This window comes from Aulonocara stuartgranti (genome assembly GCF_965226115.1).
Source record: "Aulonocara stuartgranti genome assembly, chromosome: 8".
Classification (NCBI taxonomy): domain Eukaryota; kingdom Metazoa; phylum Chordata; class Actinopteri; order Cichliformes; family Cichlidae; genus Aulonocara; species Aulonocara stuartgranti.
This window is the reverse complement of record NC_138959.1, coordinates 5,558,789-5,577,628: the sequence shown is the minus strand read 5'-3', so window position 1 is coordinate 5,577,628 and position 18,840 is coordinate 5,558,789. Positions and strand designations below refer to the sequence as shown.

The 18,840-nt window shown below is 40.2% G+C and overlaps 2 protein-coding genes across 4 annotated transcripts; one reads left to right on the top strand and one right to left on the bottom strand.

Annotated features, from left to right (window-relative positions):
- Window positions 1–1,680: 1,680 nt before the first annotated feature.
- psmd11b (proteasome 26S subunit, non-ATPase 11b) lies at window positions 1,681–10,313 on the bottom strand. 2 transcript variants are annotated; one of them, XM_082543921.1, is made up of 13 exons: window positions 10,011–10,313; window positions 8,847–8,948; window positions 8,113–8,309; window positions 7,146–7,203; window positions 6,659–6,853; window positions 4,906–5,050; window positions 4,750–4,814; window positions 4,322–4,380; window positions 3,943–4,068; window positions 3,187–3,222; window positions 3,029–3,080; window positions 2,796–2,938; window positions 1,681–2,701 (listed from the first exon to the last, which is right to left on the bottom strand). In XM_082543921.1, the coding sequence occupies exons 1-12, from the start codon at window positions 10,099–10,101 to the stop codon at window positions 2,796–2,798; spliced, it is 1,269 nt and encodes a 422-aa protein (XP_082400047.1). In that variant the 5' UTR covers window positions 10,102–10,313; the 3' UTR covers window positions 1,681–2,701. The 2 variants fall into 2 exon arrangements, with proteins under 2 accessions (XP_082400047.1, XP_082400046.1); XM_082543920.1 differs by having other exon boundaries at window positions 1,681–2,706; window positions 10,011–10,311.
- A 2,105-nt stretch (window positions 10,314–12,418) lies between these two features.
- Window positions 12,419–18,208, top strand: cdk5r1b (cyclin dependent kinase 5, regulatory subunit 1b (p35)). 2 transcript variants are annotated; one of them, XM_082543509.1, is made up of 3 exons: window positions 12,419–12,785; window positions 14,001–15,157; window positions 15,743–18,208. In XM_082543509.1, exons 2-3 carry the CDS (start codon window positions 14,253–14,255, stop codon window positions 15,762–15,764), a joined length of 927 nt encoding a protein of 308 aa, XP_082399635.1. In that variant the 5' UTR covers window positions 12,419–12,785; window positions 14,001–14,252; the 3' UTR covers window positions 15,765–18,208. The 2 variants fall into 2 exon arrangements, with proteins under 2 accessions (XP_082399635.1, XP_082399634.1); XM_082543508.1 differs by having other exon boundaries at window positions 13,998–15,157.
- The last annotated feature ends 632 nt before the right edge of the window (window positions 18,209–18,840 follow it).

The following is an 18,840-nucleotide window of genomic DNA, read 5'->3' as shown; positions in this document are numbered from 1 at the left end:
GATTTCAACACGTACTGTAACGTCATCACGCAAGCGACGGGAAGCTTGTTTCTGAAATCCTTAGACACCCATAAAAGTGATCTTCTCCCAGGTTGGATTGCTCCAAGGTGACAAAAAAAAGGCTGTGTCAGATAATAGATAAAACGAAATCTTTTCTATATGGGGAAAAATGATCCACAATAACATTAGGCTGGGTTTAGACTTAGTTTTAGATTACAGTCTTCAGTTTTTATTATGCCTGTGTTTTCCTTTCATATTAGAAACCCTCAGAAATTTCAAACTGTGATATTATTTAGGGATATCAAAAGTTATGTAGCCCTTGGACCAGGCTTATCTGGTCCTAAGTCCAGCTATAATAAAACAATGGCGTTGAAGAAATAAATGTTTTAGGAAATCAGATATTAAAATGTCAATTTGTGGATTATACAACATTGTAATTTGCAATATAAAGGTGAAAACACATATTAAACATATAGGCATTATTATCATTGGGAACAAGAATTATGGGAGAAAAGAACAAATAAACAAAAAAATGTGGCTAAAATGTAAATGTGCTTAGTCAGATGGATTGTGGATTCTGTGAAGAAGATAATGTGTGAAACTTTTTTGTTTTGTTTTCTCAAAATAGTTTCTGTAGCTGAAGAAGTGCAGTAGAGCAATGTTCGGATGTGGTGGAGGGGAGAGATTTACATCACGGACGTGCAGCCAACAAATCTGCAGGAAGTGTTGATATGATGCGGTAATGTCAGTATTGACCAAAATATCTGAGGATTGTTTCCAGCAGCTTGTTCCACCTGTGCTACTTAGCAATAAGGCTGTTTTTAAGGGAAAATGCATATGTAAGTGTCCAGTGAGTGTATGATCTGTCTGCTCTGGGAATCATATCGTTTCCACATGAAAAACTTCTAATAAAGAACTACTATAAATGTGCAATTTGATAACCACGTCTTGTTCTATGAGTTATAAAAACTTAAATATAACTGCCTTCAAATCACGTGGACAGCAGAAAACTATTTATGAAAACATAAGCTGGAAAACAAGATGCTTAAATTTCAAAGGCAAATGGAAATCTTTATTTCAGATGTGGAAAATCTGTTAAAAAAAAAAAAAAAAATCTGTAGAAATGCTGCGAGGGGATCCAAAGTTACTCATAATGATGCAGTATTTGATCTGGAACTCTTAATTATCATGACAGCTACAGTAACGACTTGTGCTTCTTGTTTTTTGAGGAAAAGAAATAAATCTTGCTTAGAATCATAGAAAAGGTTAATTCAATGTGATAAAACAAATTACCTTTAGTGAAAAAAAAAAAAAAAAGCAAAATGAAAATCAAAGCCATTAGAAAAAATGGATTTAATGCCCTTTGATGTAAAGTTGTTACTGACAGAGCAGCACACAAAAGTGTAGTCTTGTTCTTAGGGTGTTAACATCTCCATTTTGGGAGTAATTTTAATTTTTTAAATGTAAACACCTCTTCTTTAAAAAAAAAAAAAAAGACATTTGCTATCGTATACATCATCTGGGATACTCTACCATCATTAAATGCATGTCAGAGAATTTTGCAACATGAAACACCAGCCTACTAACCACCTCATGCAGCTTTGTGGTTAACAAACTAGCTCCATTGGCCCAAATTATCAACTTTTTTTTTTCTTTTTTGCAAGAGACAAGACAAAATCCTTAAAATACAAAATATTTATTTTCGAAAATGTCTTTATAAGAGAAAAACAAAACGAGAAAAGAAAAAAAAAAATCAAAAACCAAATCAAAACCATACAAATTGTTTGGTTGCTAGCATACCACACTAGTGCTAGGAACTAACAATGGAGAACTGTTCACCCGGGTTAACTCACAGACGCTCAGAGGCGATGATCTCCACCTCTACCCTGCGATCTCATTGCATCCAAACACTGAGGCAAACAGAAGCGCCGAAAACATGGCACTAGTGGTGAAATGGCATCCTGTCTGTTCTAGAAAATTATAATAGCAGGAGGGGCAGACGTGGCAACCATCTGATTTCCTTTTTAAAAAAAAAAAAAAAAAAAAAAGAAACACAAAAGCCAAAAACAAAGAAAGTGTTTAATACATATCTGAAATACAGAGGGGACTAACTGTTGGCATTGATATGGCGAGGAGGAGGAGGGGGGAAAAAAAAAAAAAAAAAAAAGAAAAAAAAAAGAGCTAGAGGGAGCTCTTGGGCTAAAAATCAGCACTCCAAGGAGCATCCCAACCTTCCAAAAACTGAACAGTGTGCTTCTGAAAGATATGGAGGAGGAAGAGAAAGCCTCGCAGAGCCCGAGGCCACAGAGGTCAAAGTTGCACCTTTGAGGTTGCAGTGGAGTCAGCTTTAAGGCTTGGCAGGCCGAACCTTACAGCAGATATAAACATATATATATTCTTAAACCTTTCCATCTTTTTTTATTGTGGTTGTACAATATTCCCTGATGGCCTGATATGGCCGCTGAGTGTTATACAGAATCCTGAAGAGATATCAAAATTAAAAAGAATAAAAAGAAAAGGAAAAAAAAAAAAGTGATGAAATTGTCCGTGGAGGAGGGGTAGAGAGGGGGGAGGGTTTGATGTTGGGGGATCCTGTTTTGTTGCAGTTTGTGAGACTTCCTGTTACTCTCCCTTGTCCCCTCTGAAAATGTTGCACACGCTGGTCAAACACACAGTTTCTCCATCTCACTGCTGCAGTGATCTGCTCTGAGGGGGTTTAAAAAAGAAGAAGAAAAATAGATTTAGACGAGAGAAAGAAGACTGCACATATAACCGAATCCTTTAATTTTACTCACCTATGTCAGCTTCTTGGCTTTGTTGTAAAGCGAATCCACGACTTTGCTCATGTTCTGAATTGTTTCCAAAGCTGCTTCGTATGTTTTGTCCACTGGGGGTTCTTCAAATATGATCAAAACACCTTCACCTTGGTCGAGGATTCCTAAGGCGGCGTGCAAAAAAAACAGTATTACAGCAGACTGCCGAGTATAGCTTTGCAAAATACTTTTTTTTAATACAACAACGCAATTACCGTGAAACTTTTTGTCCAGAATCATTTGTGATAATTTCCTCTCAACATCGCCCTAAAGAGATAAAGATGAGGAATTAAAAATGAGCTGATACACAAGACTGAATGTTAGCTTAAAAAAATTTAAATAAATAATAAATCCAAAATGCAGCAACACTTACCTTAGATAGTTTGATTAGACCTGATATGTGTTCTATCTGAAAACCGAAGGACACAAATTAAATACAGATCTTAATTATACATTTTTCAGTTGTAATGATGAAGAACAAACAATAACATCAGTCTGTACTAGTATTAAGTAATAGACCTGTTGCAGTCACGCAGACTTCAGCTTCTATTGTTTGATAGAAATACGCAGTATAAACTGTATGATTAGCACAAGAGTTAAATCAAATAGAAAGGCTTTTAATGTAGCTGCCTCATCATGCTAATAGTCCACAGTGTGTCCGTGTGCCATTTCTGGATATTGCAGGGTTTCTCCAGGATCACTCAAACTGATATACCTTTGGGAAATAAGGTGATGCATCTAAAATATATTCACTCAGTTAAGCAGTGACTCTAGAGAGAAAGATGCCAGTATCTCCCAAAGTTTTCACCAAAATGAAAGTGTAATAAACCAAACAGCAGGGGAGGGGGAAGCATTATTGCTTATAAAATCAAGCTTTCAGGCCAAGAGATGGTATCGCATTAACCCAGAAAAGCAGAGGGTGGCTTATATGGCTGCCAGGGCAACAAAGTCTGCTAGCGGCTGTATTTACAATGATCCCCCATGTTATGAGATGTTTTTTCTTCAAAGACACAAATACAACTTTACTTTTCAGCAAATGTAAAGTTTTAGGACTGATTGGTAAAAGTTTTCACATTTTGTATTACAGTGGTGGGTTTCCTATATACACCTGAGCCTTGCATGTTCTCACCTGCACTCTGGAAAATGGTTCAATGACTCGGATGAGGTTTTGTTCCAGCAGGTTGTCGTACAGCTTGGCCAGGTGAGTGTTGATGATTGGGTCGTCCCGCAGCTCTGCTCTGTACTCTGTGAGGGCCTGGAACATGCCAAACTCTGACTTAGGAAAACTTTAAATTGTCAAATAACAAGGAGGCAGCTTACGACACAAAACGTCAAGGTTTTAATCCTTCAAAATGAAAATCGAGGACCTAATGTTAACTTCTGAGTGTGTCACCTCACCCTCAGCTGACAAATGTGAGGCCAAAGAGACCATAATGACAAAATGTGTGTTTCTTTATCTTTATCTAAAGCCACCGGGCAAAATTTGACAATGCTAAAGGCATTCTTACCTTTTCAAAATCTGCTAATGATCTGTTCTTGCTGGCCTGGGCTACACATTTCAATGCTTCTGTCTACAAACAGAAAGATGAGAAAAAAATATTAGTAATGTTTTTATCAAGAAAAAAAACATTAATGAAGCACCCACACAAAACTAAGAAATATCTGGTAGTTACAGTGAAGGTCATTTTCTTCTGAAACACACCAAGACATTTATTTAAATTCAAATATCATCAAAGATTTGAGTAAAATTCTGCAGCACTCGCACAAAAACTGTGTGCTTCACTTAAATAACACGTTTATTACACCTTTGCACACTAAAGCTGCTGCTTTGTGAATAATCCACAACTGATATTTCTATTTTATTTAGTTCAAAAGGTGGTTTGCAGCATTTGTGATTCTTTCCGTGTTTGGGTAAAAATCCAATGACAGCTTGTACTTGCCTGTCTGCCTGCGTATCTGAGGGCCAGTTTACCGCTGATCAGGGCTTGTACCTCCTCTGGCCTGAAAGAGTCAAGTAATAAATACATTCATTAGACATTTAAAGAGTGTTTAGTACCACGTATTACTGTAAAACAGTATAAGTACTACTTACGAGTTGAGTACAATTTTGCACAGGAGCATGTATTTGAGTGCTGTGATGGCTCTGGGGCTGTCGATTGAGTCGTAACCCTCGAAGGCCTCAAAGAAGTAGGAGTAGGCCGTCTTCCAGTCTTTTTCCTCTGCTGCATGGATGATCCCTGCACCAGAGATGGCACAGCATGACAGTTACCATTTCAGGCAAAAACAAAAACCCACAACAGTGAAGTATGTGATGCTTCAACAAAAACTCGGAGCGCCGAGGCTGCCATATGACTGCATGACTCCAAAGAGTATTAAAACCACCATGTGCTGAGCTTCTCTGGGCGTTGCCCGACATGGACAACTTAATCATAACGCTGGAAAGTACAAAAGAAATGATCATGTTGTGTCATTTTTTTCAGGTCATATTGTGTTATGCAGCTAAGTCTAAGAATTTAGTCAGCCATCCTGTAATCAGGAATTTAGCAGTTTGATCCCAAGCACCTCAAAGTCTGTATTTTGCCATGTAGACAAAATACTGAAAGTCAAAAACATCCCAGATGTGTCATGAGTATGTATGCAATCGTAAAATGGCTGCCTGAATGCAGCTTTTGGTGCAAACTGCTTTAAACTGTTTATAAGACTAGAAAAGCTCTACTGTATTCATCCACTCCGCCATTTATATCCATGAATAAATATGATAAGATCATGCCTCCAAGCTCTTCTGGCTTCAACATCAGAAACTGTGTGGTTTTCACATACTCATAACCGTTAGAGGCACTGGAGATCAAATCTAAATTTGTCATGCACCTGTCGAGAAAAGACCTGCTTTATGTTATTAAAACACAAAATAATTATTAATAAGGGTAAAAATTCTTGATGGTGCAGCACTGTCTACATCAACATTTTATTACTCTAAACCACCATAACTTCATTCAACTTAAGAATAGAAAAATGTGCCTTTTTTGTAAATAAAGCTGAAACTAAGAAAAAGGAAAAAAGGCCAGAAAATTACCATTTACTATGAGATCCTATCAAACAATATTAAACTCTAGAAAAGGGCATCTCGTCAAAGATTTATGGCATGCCTGGCACCTGCTCAATGACTGAACCAAAAGAGGACAACATGGTAGACATCAGGCACTAATTTTCCACATATCCAACTTTTGCAATCGAATGACATAAAAGATTCTATCAATGACAAAGTCTGAATTTTTGCATGGTAGTGTTGCAGGAAAGGATGGCTTAAAAAGCCAGAAAACTGTGCCGATCTCACATCGTCATAGCATCTGCTGACATCAGTCCTTTCCCCTCCTCTGAACAACTAAGTTGTTCTTTTTACTGTAAAAATGTGAAACTAACCCTTGCAACATTTTTCAAGCATCATCAGTGTTAAATCTGACACCTTTTTTTTCACTAGTTATTCAGAGGGACTGTTTAGGCTGATTATTACTTTTTCTCAATCAGTATCGGATCATTTTGTTTTTACTGAGCAGAGCATGGATGATGTACCTTCAGGCAGAGGTATAATATTATGTAGTCTGTTCAGTTACCTTCTACAATGGATGAGCACACCATTCATTAGCTGTTATATCCATCTGCCTTATTAACCGTTTCAGCCCCATGCAAGAAATATTCAGCAGTAATCAGCCGGTCAAGTGTGAACCTGGCCTTTACAATCCCGCATCTTTATGAATAAAAAAAATGAAGGAAAAAAATAGTCTCCCATTTTTTGATAATTCGCCCAGACAGAAAGTTATTCCAGGTAAGACTTTGGTAACTCTTACCTGACTGCATGTCCAGAGCTGCCTGGAGCTTTGGAGGACAGTAAATGGCGTTGGCGGTGGTTCTGGCTGAAGTGAGGGCTGCGCGGGCCTTGGGCAGGTTACTGAGGGCGTGGTATGTCTTACTTTCAAGCAGCTGCACCTCAACCAGAAGAGCTTTGTCATCCATCTTTTTCAGCTCCTGGAGAAGCTGGGAGCCTGAGGGTAAGAGGGCAAATCTGGGTTAATATCGTGTACGCCAGCTTCTGCAATAACTTTGATCAAAATTATGTAATTGCCTGGGGATGAATGCGCAATTATAGTGCTGATATGTGCTGCTCAATTTCCTCCCACAACCCCTTATTTATGAAGTATTTTAGTCAAGCATTAACTTTTTAAATGTAGCACTAGAAGAATGAAAGACTTCTTGCCAAATATCTTGGTGGTAGAAAACAGACATTGCAATTCACCCAAAACATAAAAATGTTAAAAAGGATCTCTAAACACTCACCGAGAGCCAAGGCCTCCTGGTATCTTTTGGTGTCAAAATAGAGCGAGATCAGTCGTGCCTGAAAGAACAAGAAGCTGTTAGATGAGCAGAGAACAGCAGCAACAGCTGTGACATGGAAGCAGTTATAAGAAACAACTAATGACAGAATCGTACCCTTTATTAATTCCATCAGAGTAATCTTAACTTCTACAGCATTTTGATGATGAAAACATCTGGTTGTAACTGGTATCAAACTGTTTCTTGCAGATATCATATCGAGCTCCGCACTGAGCATCAAGAAATCACACCGTGAGCATTTTATTAGCTTTCCAATAATTGCTGTAAATTACAACTACAACTGTCATCCTCTTCAGGCAAAGGTAAAGAATTCTTAGGTTTCCTGTTTTCATCCAGGTTCATCTCAGAGTCACAGTGGTGGTGTTGCACAACCAATCGCTCCATCATTATCTGTCTGAAATCACAGCGTCTCCCACTCCATGAGTCAGAACGCATTAAATCTGATCTCTCCCACAGCTGCTATTTATGTTTGGGATATCATATTTCTTTGTTTTCACTATCATTACTCATAAACTGTGTTCCATGTCAGCACTAAGTGAGGTCAGGTGGGAGGACAAATATATCAGCTAGCAATAACTTCATTTATGACAAATCCAATAACCATCTTTATACTCCTCTTCTATCAGAATGGCACAGTTCATGTACTGCAATTTGTTGCTTTTACTACTCTGGAGGTCTTTACTATCAAACTTCCAAAATACAAAATAATCCCCCACTTAATCCAGTTATCTTTCCCCTTCCTTTTATAAAGTAGAAAGGCCACATCTGGTGTAAAAGTGATAGAGTTCAGAAAAAAAGACTTCGTAGCACTGTTTTAACACTTTTCTGCTCTCATACGTGGTGTGGACAAAGTATGTATGGGCTTACACATTTTAGGGTTTTTACAAGCCTATGCTAGACATCTTTTTACCTCCAGAGCTTGTCGTAGGAAGGTCCTCTTCTCAGCCTTGGCCCATTCAATGCATTCAAGACACAGCTCCACCTCCTGCCCCGTTGCTGCTTCCATGTCAAGGAATAGATCTAACAGAGAGCGGACGAGCCGAGCCGCCTTGGCCTTACTGATGGACATCAGGAAAGGCCTCACAAATTTCAGGAGTCCACCAAGTTCTGTGGACAAAAACAAGAAAAACTTATTCAAAACTTTAAGAGCAAAAACATATATATGACAACATCTCTTAGTCTGAGCAGCGCCCTGCAACAGGTTTAGGGAAAACTTATTTTGTTAACCCTGAAATGAGGAAAACTGAGTTTTTTTGTTGCAAAAAGACGTATAACCTAAACAGATTGTGAACCTAACTTGCTCACTGGCAGGTTTTCTCTCTGGCACCTCCTGCTGCACCTAAAGCAGCTATAAGAGCTCTTATCAGATCAGCACAAGTTCACACTACAAATGCTGAAATCTCAGTGAGATATTCTTACTAGATGTAACCATTATCTGTATGGTTTATATTTTTATATTCAGTTGATGTAACTTGAATTTCACCCCTGTCAGATGAGCTTTTCTGGAAGCTTAACTTTTCTCATGTTAGAGTAAATCAATTCCGACTTTAAGTCTAGACTCACAGTTTACTGAAACTGTTTTCTGGAACAGGACCCAGGTTTTAGCCAAACATAAAATGTACACAGAATGTCTTTGAACATTACCTGCAGCTTGTCCCGTTTTTGCCAGCAGTGTGCCCAGCTCCAAGATGCTTTGTTCTTTAACTCTAACCGCTTCCTCATCGTTCTCTTGAACATCTCTTCTCACTGATAAACAGAACAAGTTCACATGAGAAAAAAAATATTAAAATATAACTATGAGGCAAGTAAATTTACAAACATGCATAGTGATCCACACTTTATTATAACAATACACAGTCCCATCTTGTGATTTGTCATGTGACATAAACAGTTTAACCAAAAATAATTAAATAAATAAAATTAAATTTTCTTGGTTCCATAAAATCCTCAATAACAAAATCTTTTGAAATACTTTTGAAATGCCAAAGCTGTGCAGGACAAAACTGAGATATCTTAGTCCCATCACCATCTCCAAAATCCAACTAATTTACTAAAGAAAACAATCCTGAGGGAAACAGTCAATTTGTGGCTTAATAACTAAGAAATAATTTTGCCCCTTTGAGCAGTTTCAGGGGAATTGAGCATTTAATAATTTCAGCACTGATACTAGAGATATACAGGTGGAAAGAACATAAGTTCCTTAGAGGTAAACAAGAGAAAATGACATCTTGCCAGCTAGTAGGGCTGGTGTGACAAGGCAGATTGGGGACAGCTATGTCTGTTGTGGGAAATGTAAGAACTCTTTACCACTACTCGTGTGTTTACACCATCATTTAGTTATTTATAGAGGTCCAGCTGATTATGAAACAGGTTATAGGTCCTCTCGCTTTATAAGGTAGCTGCTTTTCACTGTGTTGTTGAGAGGCTTTTGATAACAGGCTAATGATGTTAGCCTCAACACTAACTATGCTAACATGACAGTCTTTAGTTGGGTCAATGACAACTGTGCTCAGTGTCACAGCTCCAACACACACACAGTGGAACTCATGCACAATTCTGACAACCACCAACAGACACATTCCATGGCTAGGCCTAGAGTTAGCAACGGTGCTAACGAGCTAACATCCACCAGCTAGCAATTCCCGTTAGCCACCGTTCTACAGTGAGTCAGCACGGCACACCACCGGCTCCAGCTATTCAAAGCCACTAGCTACATGCTAACCCCGCCGCCTCACACTAACTGTAAAATCATTCATTACAGCAGTGAATGGGATGATATTCACCTCAAAACACCAGCCTAAGACTCACCTATTGAATGTAGGATGTCGATAGAGGCGTTGCGATCCGTGCTAATGAGAGACTGAGCTCTCTGAAACTCAACCACCGCTGCAGCCGCCATCTTCCTTATTCAAATGCTGCCTGAATGAAAAATACGTGCGGGGACTACGTTACCAAACGCCTGTGACGCCACTGTACATCTTGCATGTCGGGATTGAAAGGAATAATGGGAAATGTAGTCATCAAATTCCTTTGTTGCAGTATTAAAAACATAAATAGAAACTAGTTCTTATTTCTGCCCATGACAATTTTCTCCCCACAATAACTGAGAATCTTGGATCCATTTCGTCTTCACTTCTACCAGCTGTGAGAAATTAATGTTAATTCTGATGACGTATTCAGTTTTTTTTTAACCTTGACTACAGTTTTTAGAGGTCTGTTTATTTTTCTGTTTTATTTTCTATTCAGTTTTAAAGTTCAGTTTAAAATGTGATCCCTTTCAGAGAGCTCCGTGGCTAAATGCCGCCCTAAGAACGATCATCCCTAATGATGCGCGCAGGCTGTGCTATTCTGAGATCAGTTTGGGAGACAGAGTCTAAAAACTGATAAAACATTAATGTGGTCTATTTGGTGTGTTTGTTATGGATTAAAATCATGCAATTATATTTTTATTTAGTGCAAATTTACCCCGGCGTAGTATCCAGGTCATAATATCTCTTTGGGTCCCTAAATGTGTGCTGATATTCATTCTGTGCTCTTGCTGAAGCATATTCTAATTGGAAAAACATATACAAATAATGTCATTAAATTTACTGCATATCAATAACTGTTGTCTTCTGTCTCTCATAGTTTTTGTTTTGTTCTTGTCTCTCAATGTTCTCCATGTTCTCCTATCCTTTTCCTCACTCCAAAACCAGCTGTGGCAGACGCTGCCTCTCCCTGAGCCTGGTTCTGCCAGAGCTCTCCCGTTAAAAGGAAGTTCTTCCTTCCCGCTGTTGCCAAATTGTGCTAACAGGGATTCATCATTGTTGGGGTTTGCACTCTAATACTGATCTTTTCATTATCTAGCATTGTAAAGCGCCTTGAGGTGACTCTTGTTGTGTGTTGGTGCTATAGATATAAAACTGAACCAATTTAAGCTGAATTCTATGGATACTAATTCTATATTTCACAGTACACAAAACCTACTTTCTGATTAAAAACTTTAGATTACATTGCCTCTTGAGAGTTTTGCATGATATCACCCTCTCTATAAACGTGCTTTATTGTATTTTTTTTTTAATGTACTGCATTTTTTACTGTGTGTTTTTTAAATGTTTGAGAGACGCGTGTGACACACAAAGCCTTAAATCTGCCTAGATTATTGCTGTGATCACTTCAGAAAAGACGATTATTTCCACACATGGAGAAACGCTATGGTAATTTCATCTAATAAATATAATATATCCTACAATAAAATGATGAAGAATGTTAGATGCTGCTGGCCGCATCCACACTCACCAAGCTTGATAAAGAGAATACTTGCCAGGATAATGTTTGGACTTTCGACTACAACTTGCAAAGCCTTTTTCCCCTTCTGTTGCTCTAACCATATTGCATTTGTCACAATATGACTGATTTCTGTTCAACATGCAGTGGAAATGGATAAATTTGCTTTCTTTTTCGTTTCTTTCTCTTTTTTGTTACCTGACCATTTTAATCTTATAAAGGTGTGCATTGGTCACATCTTTCTCGAGAAAGAGATTTTAATCTCAAAGGACTTACTGGTTAAATAAAGGTTAAATAATGCATAAAAGTATAAAATCTACACAATTACTGAAGACTTTATTTATTTCTTATCTTTATGTATTTAAAAAAAGAAACGCTACATTACCTCGGTTACTTAAATATATATTTGTATTTATTTGACTCTGACTCTATAGGCTTTACAGAACATTGGCTATGCAGATCAAGTGCATGTGTACAAATGGCAAATTAAATATTTTATCCCGACCTTTATCTAAAAAGAAATAAATAAGAATAAATTATTTCAATATAAATATTTGTAATAAATAAATACAATACAGTTGGGTTTTTACAGCAAGTTACTGTAAAAATAGCCCTCTGAAATATACAACACGGTATGGAGATTAAAATCTGCCAATCAGGCTGTACAATGGACCTATATTCACAACAGGCTTGCAAACCCGGGGCTATGCTCACATTACAAGTAGGCGGAGAGATACTTCCAGATGAGTGCTGTTGCTTTGGTTATGCAGGTGCTATAGGGTGCCACGAGAAAAACATGCTAAGAGTTCATCGGGTTCATTTTCAGCACCTGTGTGTGTGTGTGTGTGTGTGTGTGTGTGTGTGTGTGTGTGTGTGTGTGTGTGTGTGTGTGTGTGTGTGGCTAAAGGCGGAGTGGTTTCCCATCAGAAACAACACCGCGCACAGAGCGCATAGCGGCGCCCCACCACCGCCTTTGCGTCAACCATCCTCACACAGTCAGTGGCACAACACAACATCAGCCCTCGCAGCATCCGCATCTCACGGCCAAGAGGACCAGGAGCAAGCACATCTTCATCCAAGCATCCATTCCACAACTGCCTGCCGTCGTCTGCGCACCGCCGACAGCAGGCGCGTGTTGATGCGCTGCTTGATACACAAATATATATTTTTAAACTCAGCTCGGATTGCGTTCTTTGTTGCATTCATATCCTGCGAGATGGTTTCGTGTTTTTATCACGCCTCATAGGGAAGAAGAGACTCGATACGCGGAGCATCACCTCGATATCGCAGTTATTTTCACACTGAGCTGGAGATTTGGTAAGTTTGCTTCGAATCTGGGGGACTGTTTTCTGTTTTTTTGTTTTTGTTTTGAAAGCCAGGCTTTTTTTTTAACTTCTTGTGGATTCATTTTATGTGTAAACAATGCGCAGCGATATCCAATTAAGACAATATGATTATAAATGTAAAGTAAAGGGTTGTGAAGGTGAAGACAGACAATGCATCGACGCATTGTTACACTTTCGGGGACGGGGGAGGTTTAAAAGATGAGGATTTGATTCATTTTTAAAGCCACCGCCTATCACAACCAGCGTTCTCGTTTCGACGCAGACGCTCAGTTTCAGCACCACGGAGAGCAACCGATGCACACGGCGAACAGGCCAATAAATCCTTTCATTTCAATCCAGCGCAGGCACATTCGCCTGATGCTTCGGTATCTCTCTCGCAACAAATAACTGAGCCACGAGGCTGATAATAGCTGATAACAGGGGCGCTGGAATGATGGATCGAACAGCTTGCATCCTGCGCAAGAGAGCGAGGTCGATCCACCGACTGCCTCTCGTGTTCAAAGGTGCTGCAGTGAGCAACGTCCAAATAAAAAAATGCGAACATCCCTTTACGTATTTGTTCGTCTAATTCTAACGGACATCACTGTCGTGACATTGGGGTTTTTTTGTTTTGTTTTTTTACGCTGATCAAACGCGACCTTCACCTGTTATTACGGTGTTTACGTTCCGGTCTTCCATTTTAGCGAGAAGGGTGGCGCCTGCTTCACTCTTACTCGTCGCCACTGACCGTAAAATATAGCTCTTATAAAATATTTACGACACATGATTCTATTCGAATCACACGTGCATTACTCTACATGCTCTATAATCTACTGCACATAAAAATCAGCTAAAGCGCCGTTTTCACACTGAAGCGTTTATAAGGTGATTATTGTGCTGATCATTTGCAGCAGCGGGGGTCTATACCGTTTTACTAATGAGCCTAAGCTATAGGCTGATCCATTCCACCACTTACTGAGTGGGATCAATACTGCTAATAAGCCTGATTGCCGGATAAAGCACTCAGACAAGAGTGCATGAAAACATTGTAAACAGATATTATCTGATGTAAGGTGAATGATGGTTCTGTTATCTGATGAAAAAGAAAAATGTTTGCTTCTATGAAAAAAAAATCACTGATAATCTAAACGGGAGTGATCTTTTACTAATTATGTTTCTGATTATTGATCTTTTCTGCTTCCAGCAGCAGTGGCCATCCTGAGACGCAGACAGGGAGCTGAAATAGAACAGTCAAGGTGGTTCTAATCCCCTCAGAGAGCTCGTTACAGGACAATCCCCTCCAGCGCTTTAGATGCCCAGCAGCAGCCTGTAGCCTGGGACTCTCAGCTCCCAGAAACATCCAGGCTTTGAGACCCTCAGGATCCCCCCCACCCCACCCCTTCCAAACGTCTTCTGAACCAGTGCGGCTAAAGCCCCTGGAAGCCTCCCTGCAGTCACCATGGGAACCGTGCTATCTTTGTCACCTAGCTACAGAAAGTCGGCTCTGTTTGAAGATGGACCAGCCACCGTGGGCCACTACACAGCTGTCCAGAACAGCAAGAATGCCAAAGACAAGAACCTGAAGCGCCACTCGCTCATCAACGTGCTCCCCTGGAAGCGGATCGTAGCGGTGTCAGCAAAGAAGAAAGGCTCCAAGAAGGTGCAGCCCAACGGCACCTACCAGAACAATGTTACCCACCTGAACAACGAGAACCTGAAGAAGTCGCAGTCATGCGCCAACCTGTCCACCTTCACCCAGGATCAGAGCACTCCAGCTCTCACCAAGAACTCCAACACAACGACATCGTCTGTCAAGAAGGCCCCCCTGACAAACTCCAATGTGGCCCCTGGCACCCCTAAGAGAGTGATCGTCCAGGCCTCCACCAGTGAGCTGCTGCGCTGCCTTGGGGACTTTCTGTGCCGACGTTGTTACCGGCTGAAGCACCTGTCACCCACTGACCCAGTGCTGTGGCTGCGAAGTGTTGACCGCTCCCTGCTGCTCCAGGGTTGGCAGGACCAGGGATTCATCACCCCCGCCAATGTGGTCTTTGTCTACATGCTGTGCCGCGATGTGGTCTCCTCTGAAGTGGCCACGGAGCACGAGCTGCAAGCCGTGCTGCTCACCTGCCTCTACCTGTCTTACTCCTACATGGGCAATGAAATCTCTTACCCGCTCAAGCCTTTCTTGGTTGAGAGCTCCAAGGAGACCTTCTGGGACCGCTGCCTGTCCATTATCAACCTGATGAGCGCCAAGATGCTGCAGATCAACTCTGACCCGCACTACTTCACTCAAGTGTTCGCCGACCTGAAGAACGAGAGCCAGAAGGAGGAGGAGAGGAGCCGCCTGCTCATCGGCCTGGACCGGTGAGGGGATGCTTGGGGGTGGGGTAGGGGCGGGGGAGCGAAGAGGTTTGGGGAGGTGGGGGCAACCTCCGGTCTGGGATTTAGAATATTTGTGATGCTTTTTATTTATAATCGTCCAAACTGCTGAGAAACTAGACTGATTCAGAAGTGTTTGACATTCACACCAACTTTGCATCTAGCAGGACTGATTGATGGAAGGAGGGGGGATTGATATGGGTCATGTTTATCTCATATGTGTGTGTTTGAGGTCACAAAGGTCACCAAAAAATGGGGCTTAGGGTTTTAAAAAAAACTATTTCCAAACCAGCAAAGGATGGATTATGAATACACCCAAGAATGAAAGCTTGTTCTTCTTTTTTTGACAGTTATATGTAAACAAAGAAATGCCAGACTTGGGTAAATCCTTTGCTAACATGCAGATATGTTATATCTATATAAAATACTGAAAAAAATTTTTAAAAAAGGAAAAAAGTTGTTTTGAAAAGGAAGCTTACATCTACAGCAATGAATGTGGACAGGACTGAGGCTGCAGCAGTGACCTTCTGACTGTTTGACGATGTGATGTGCACTGCCTACTTACTGCAGGAGGGTGAGGGCCATCGCCTGACTGGCTTTCTTCACGGATGAGCAGGCACCCCCGGCTGCAAACCCTGCCTCTCTGGAATGCCAACACCCACGTCCTCTCCATTAAAACAGATACGACTGGACATTTTTGTATGCATATCTGGCCATCTAAGGAAAGGACAGCGGGGGCCATCAGTGCTGGATCCATATTTTCGTGGGTTTCTGTTTACGGCTCTGCAGCGACCTGATGGACAATAAGCACTGCATTGTGGAACTTTTGATAAAAAAAAAAAAGAAAAAAAGAAAAGACAACAGCCAGTGGACATGTGGCCAGTCACAAGTGGTCATGTTGTGTGTGTTCAGAAAGACCTACTTTATTTTCATCTAGAAAAAAATAAAACAAGTTAATGGATGTTTTACTCCGAGGCTTGCACCTGTGGAGGCTTATTTATTGCTTTTCTGGAACAAGTTTTCTTTGATTTTTTTCTCCTTTTTTCTTTTTTTACTTAGAAAAATGTAACGTTTTTGCATGTGTGCCATGCAATTTTACAGAGTCTCCAGGAGGGCAGGAGCAGTTCTTCTTTTTACTTGATTTGTAAACCAACTGCATCTGCATTAGAGAATGCTGTGAACAAAGTGACACTAGTTTATTTAGCTATGCTTGATAAAATAGGCTATTTGTTTACCAGGGAAATTTTTTTTTGTACTTTTCGTCGTTATAGGTTGTGTTGCAACCATTTTGGAATGATGTTTGAGTTTTTGTGCTTCTGATTCAGCATAGAAAATGTTAAAACAGTGCCATATCTTTGATGAAAATCCCACACGTCTGAGAAAATTCTGAGCAGGTTGACCAGCTGTTGAATGAAGGGTGGATTTTCATCACACACTAATATAAGGAAACCTAATTTATTGCCACTTATGTATTATTTAGGCACATTTAATGTAAATGAGAGACTGCGATGAGAGACTTTAAGGGAAGGACACGAAGAAAAGGTGAAGGGGGCTTGGTGGTTAAAGCCGGTGTGCTTATCTTTGGTGGGAATGAAGATTGATCTGGTTTATGCTAATGAATGTTGCAGGGATTTATCAGTGGATATCTAATTTAAAAAGAAAAGCCGTTAGATCAAAACCATGCTTAAATCTGACCATCACCGATGTGGCATCCCGAAGGACACCTTGACTCACGCTGAGCTGTTAGTTATGAGAATCACCCCGAGAATATCTTTTGTCCTGAGAGACTGACTTGAATCGGGAGCTATCCCAACCTGCTGTCCCCCACATATCAGTAACAGAAAGCACAAACCATTTTTACGGTGGAATAAATCAATTAAACCGCAATGACTCCTGCATCTCGACTGCAGAAAAGCACAGCTCACCCTTTAGGATAATCCATCAGCATGGCCTCTGATGAGAGAGATGAGGCAAGCTGCAGAAGACTAATCACAGTTTTAATCAGAAGTTACAAAGACATGGAATAACCAAACAGAAAGCATGCAGAATACTTGAGATATCCCTCATTCTTTAACCTAATGACTTCAATTACTACATGAGCTACAGTATTTGGTAACATAAGCTTCACAATTGGTGTCTTAAGAGAAATTGTGTGAACTTCTTTAGCTTGCAGTATTCTGAAAATCTGTCTAAAAAGCTGGCAGTGCCAACAGAAAGCTCTGATCAGAAAGATCTGCCCCTCCTCACCCATCCTCTCTATTTCTCTCATCACCGCTGTGTTTGCGCGAATCAGAGAAAATGAGGAGCTCAGGCAGTCATGACCTGTGGCTTTTTCTGCTGTGGATGGGGAGTCACACGCTGGCTGAGAAGACAGTTCATTTAGAGGGATTTGCTCTGGCACAATAGAGGGACACGCACTTTGGACGGGCTTCTGCTCTAGCAGAAAAAAGCAGGGCATTTGGGATACAGGGCCTCAAAACAGACACCCTTTTCTCTTTCTCTCTCTGTCCACATGCCCACTTGAAACGTGCCATGTTTTTTCACTTGCATCATTAAGTAGTTGTTTGAAAAAATACTTTCAAAAGCTTATAAAATATGAAAAAAAAACCTCAAGTGATAGTTAACGATTTCTGTCAAGTTCTTTTCTGTATCTCGTTGCGTACTTTGTAGATAAAAAAAAAAGGTGATTAAAATCAAAAAAGTCGAAGGCTGCACGTGTGAGCGAATGGAAAAAGGTGTGCGTGTGTGCGTGCGTGCGCTCGCGTGTGTGTGTGAATGACAGCGTTTTAACTGTACAGAAGAATGTGTGACATGTTGTTTTTCTCCAGCCACACTGATACTAGGACTCGGTTTTTCCCATGATGGGCTGAGGGAGGGGCGTTGATGCTATTCAGTAAAAAAAAACAATCTTTTTTTTTCTGACAAAGACAAAAAAGCTGTTGCTGTAATTGAAACTTTTTTTTTTAGTTTGTTTCTGCTTATTTTAATTTATTTTTGTACTGTGATGGAAAAAAATAAAATGCACTGATCGTTCAAGGCCGTCGTTTGTCTTTTTGTGCCTCCGGCGGTGGATTAATGTTTGTGAAATCTGATATTAGCATCTTCTTTCTTAGGGAAAGAGCTTTATTAGGTTTGTGTGGATTTATCCGTGGAAGCAGCCCAGTACACACCAAAATCTAATCTGGTCTAAAACGATAGCTTGACAGCTAGCTCATGGGTGGTGACACAGTATGGTACGTGCCTGGCTTGCAGTCTATGGAAGAATTCTGCAACAGCAAAGATGGTTCATTTATTTGAAAATTAATTTAAACAATGCATCAAAATAACTACCAAGTAAGTGCCCAGAGCTGTTATCAATAAGTCTCCCAGCCTTGAGGAGAATTATGGTAAATACTCAGGACTTCCAAATCAATAAGTGATGCTTCCAAGATTTCAAAAGTATGAAGTCAGTTGAGCACTGTGCAGCTGTAGCCCAGAAATGTTGCAGGGCTATATTTATTTGCATTTTTATCTTTATCAATTTTCAAATTGTCAAGCAATTAGATACAGTTTACTTTCTAGATCCTGTGATAGATCTGTGATTTGTCCGGGGTTGCCTCAACTGGTTTAAGAGCTGAATTAAATGAGTGGAAGAAAACAGATGGATGGATCAATGATTCCTAGATCAG

Excerpts from the sequence above, each read along its gene's own strand:
- psmd11b (XM_082543921.1), bottom strand. The coding sequence starts at position 10,101 with ATGGCGGCTGCAGCGGTGGTTGAGTTTCAGAGAGCTCAGTCTCTCATT. Across the intron at positions 7,204-8,112 it reads TCCTACGACAAGCTCTGGAG|GCACGACTGATCTCGCTCTA; the intron begins GTAAAAAGATGT and ends TTGTTCTTTCAG. Across the intron at positions 2,939-3,028 it reads TCTGGACAAAAAGTTTCACG|GAATCCTCGACCAAGGTGAA; the intron begins GTAATTGCGTTG and ends ACGCCGCCTTAG.
- cdk5r1b (XM_082543509.1), top strand. The coding sequence starts at position 14,253 with ATGGGAACCGTGCTATCTTTGTCACCTAGCTACAGAAAGTCGGCTCTG. Across the intron at positions 15,158-15,742 it reads CTGCTCATCGGCCTGGACCG|GAGGGTGAGGGCCATCGCCT; the intron begins GTGAGGGGATGC and ends TACTTACTGCAG.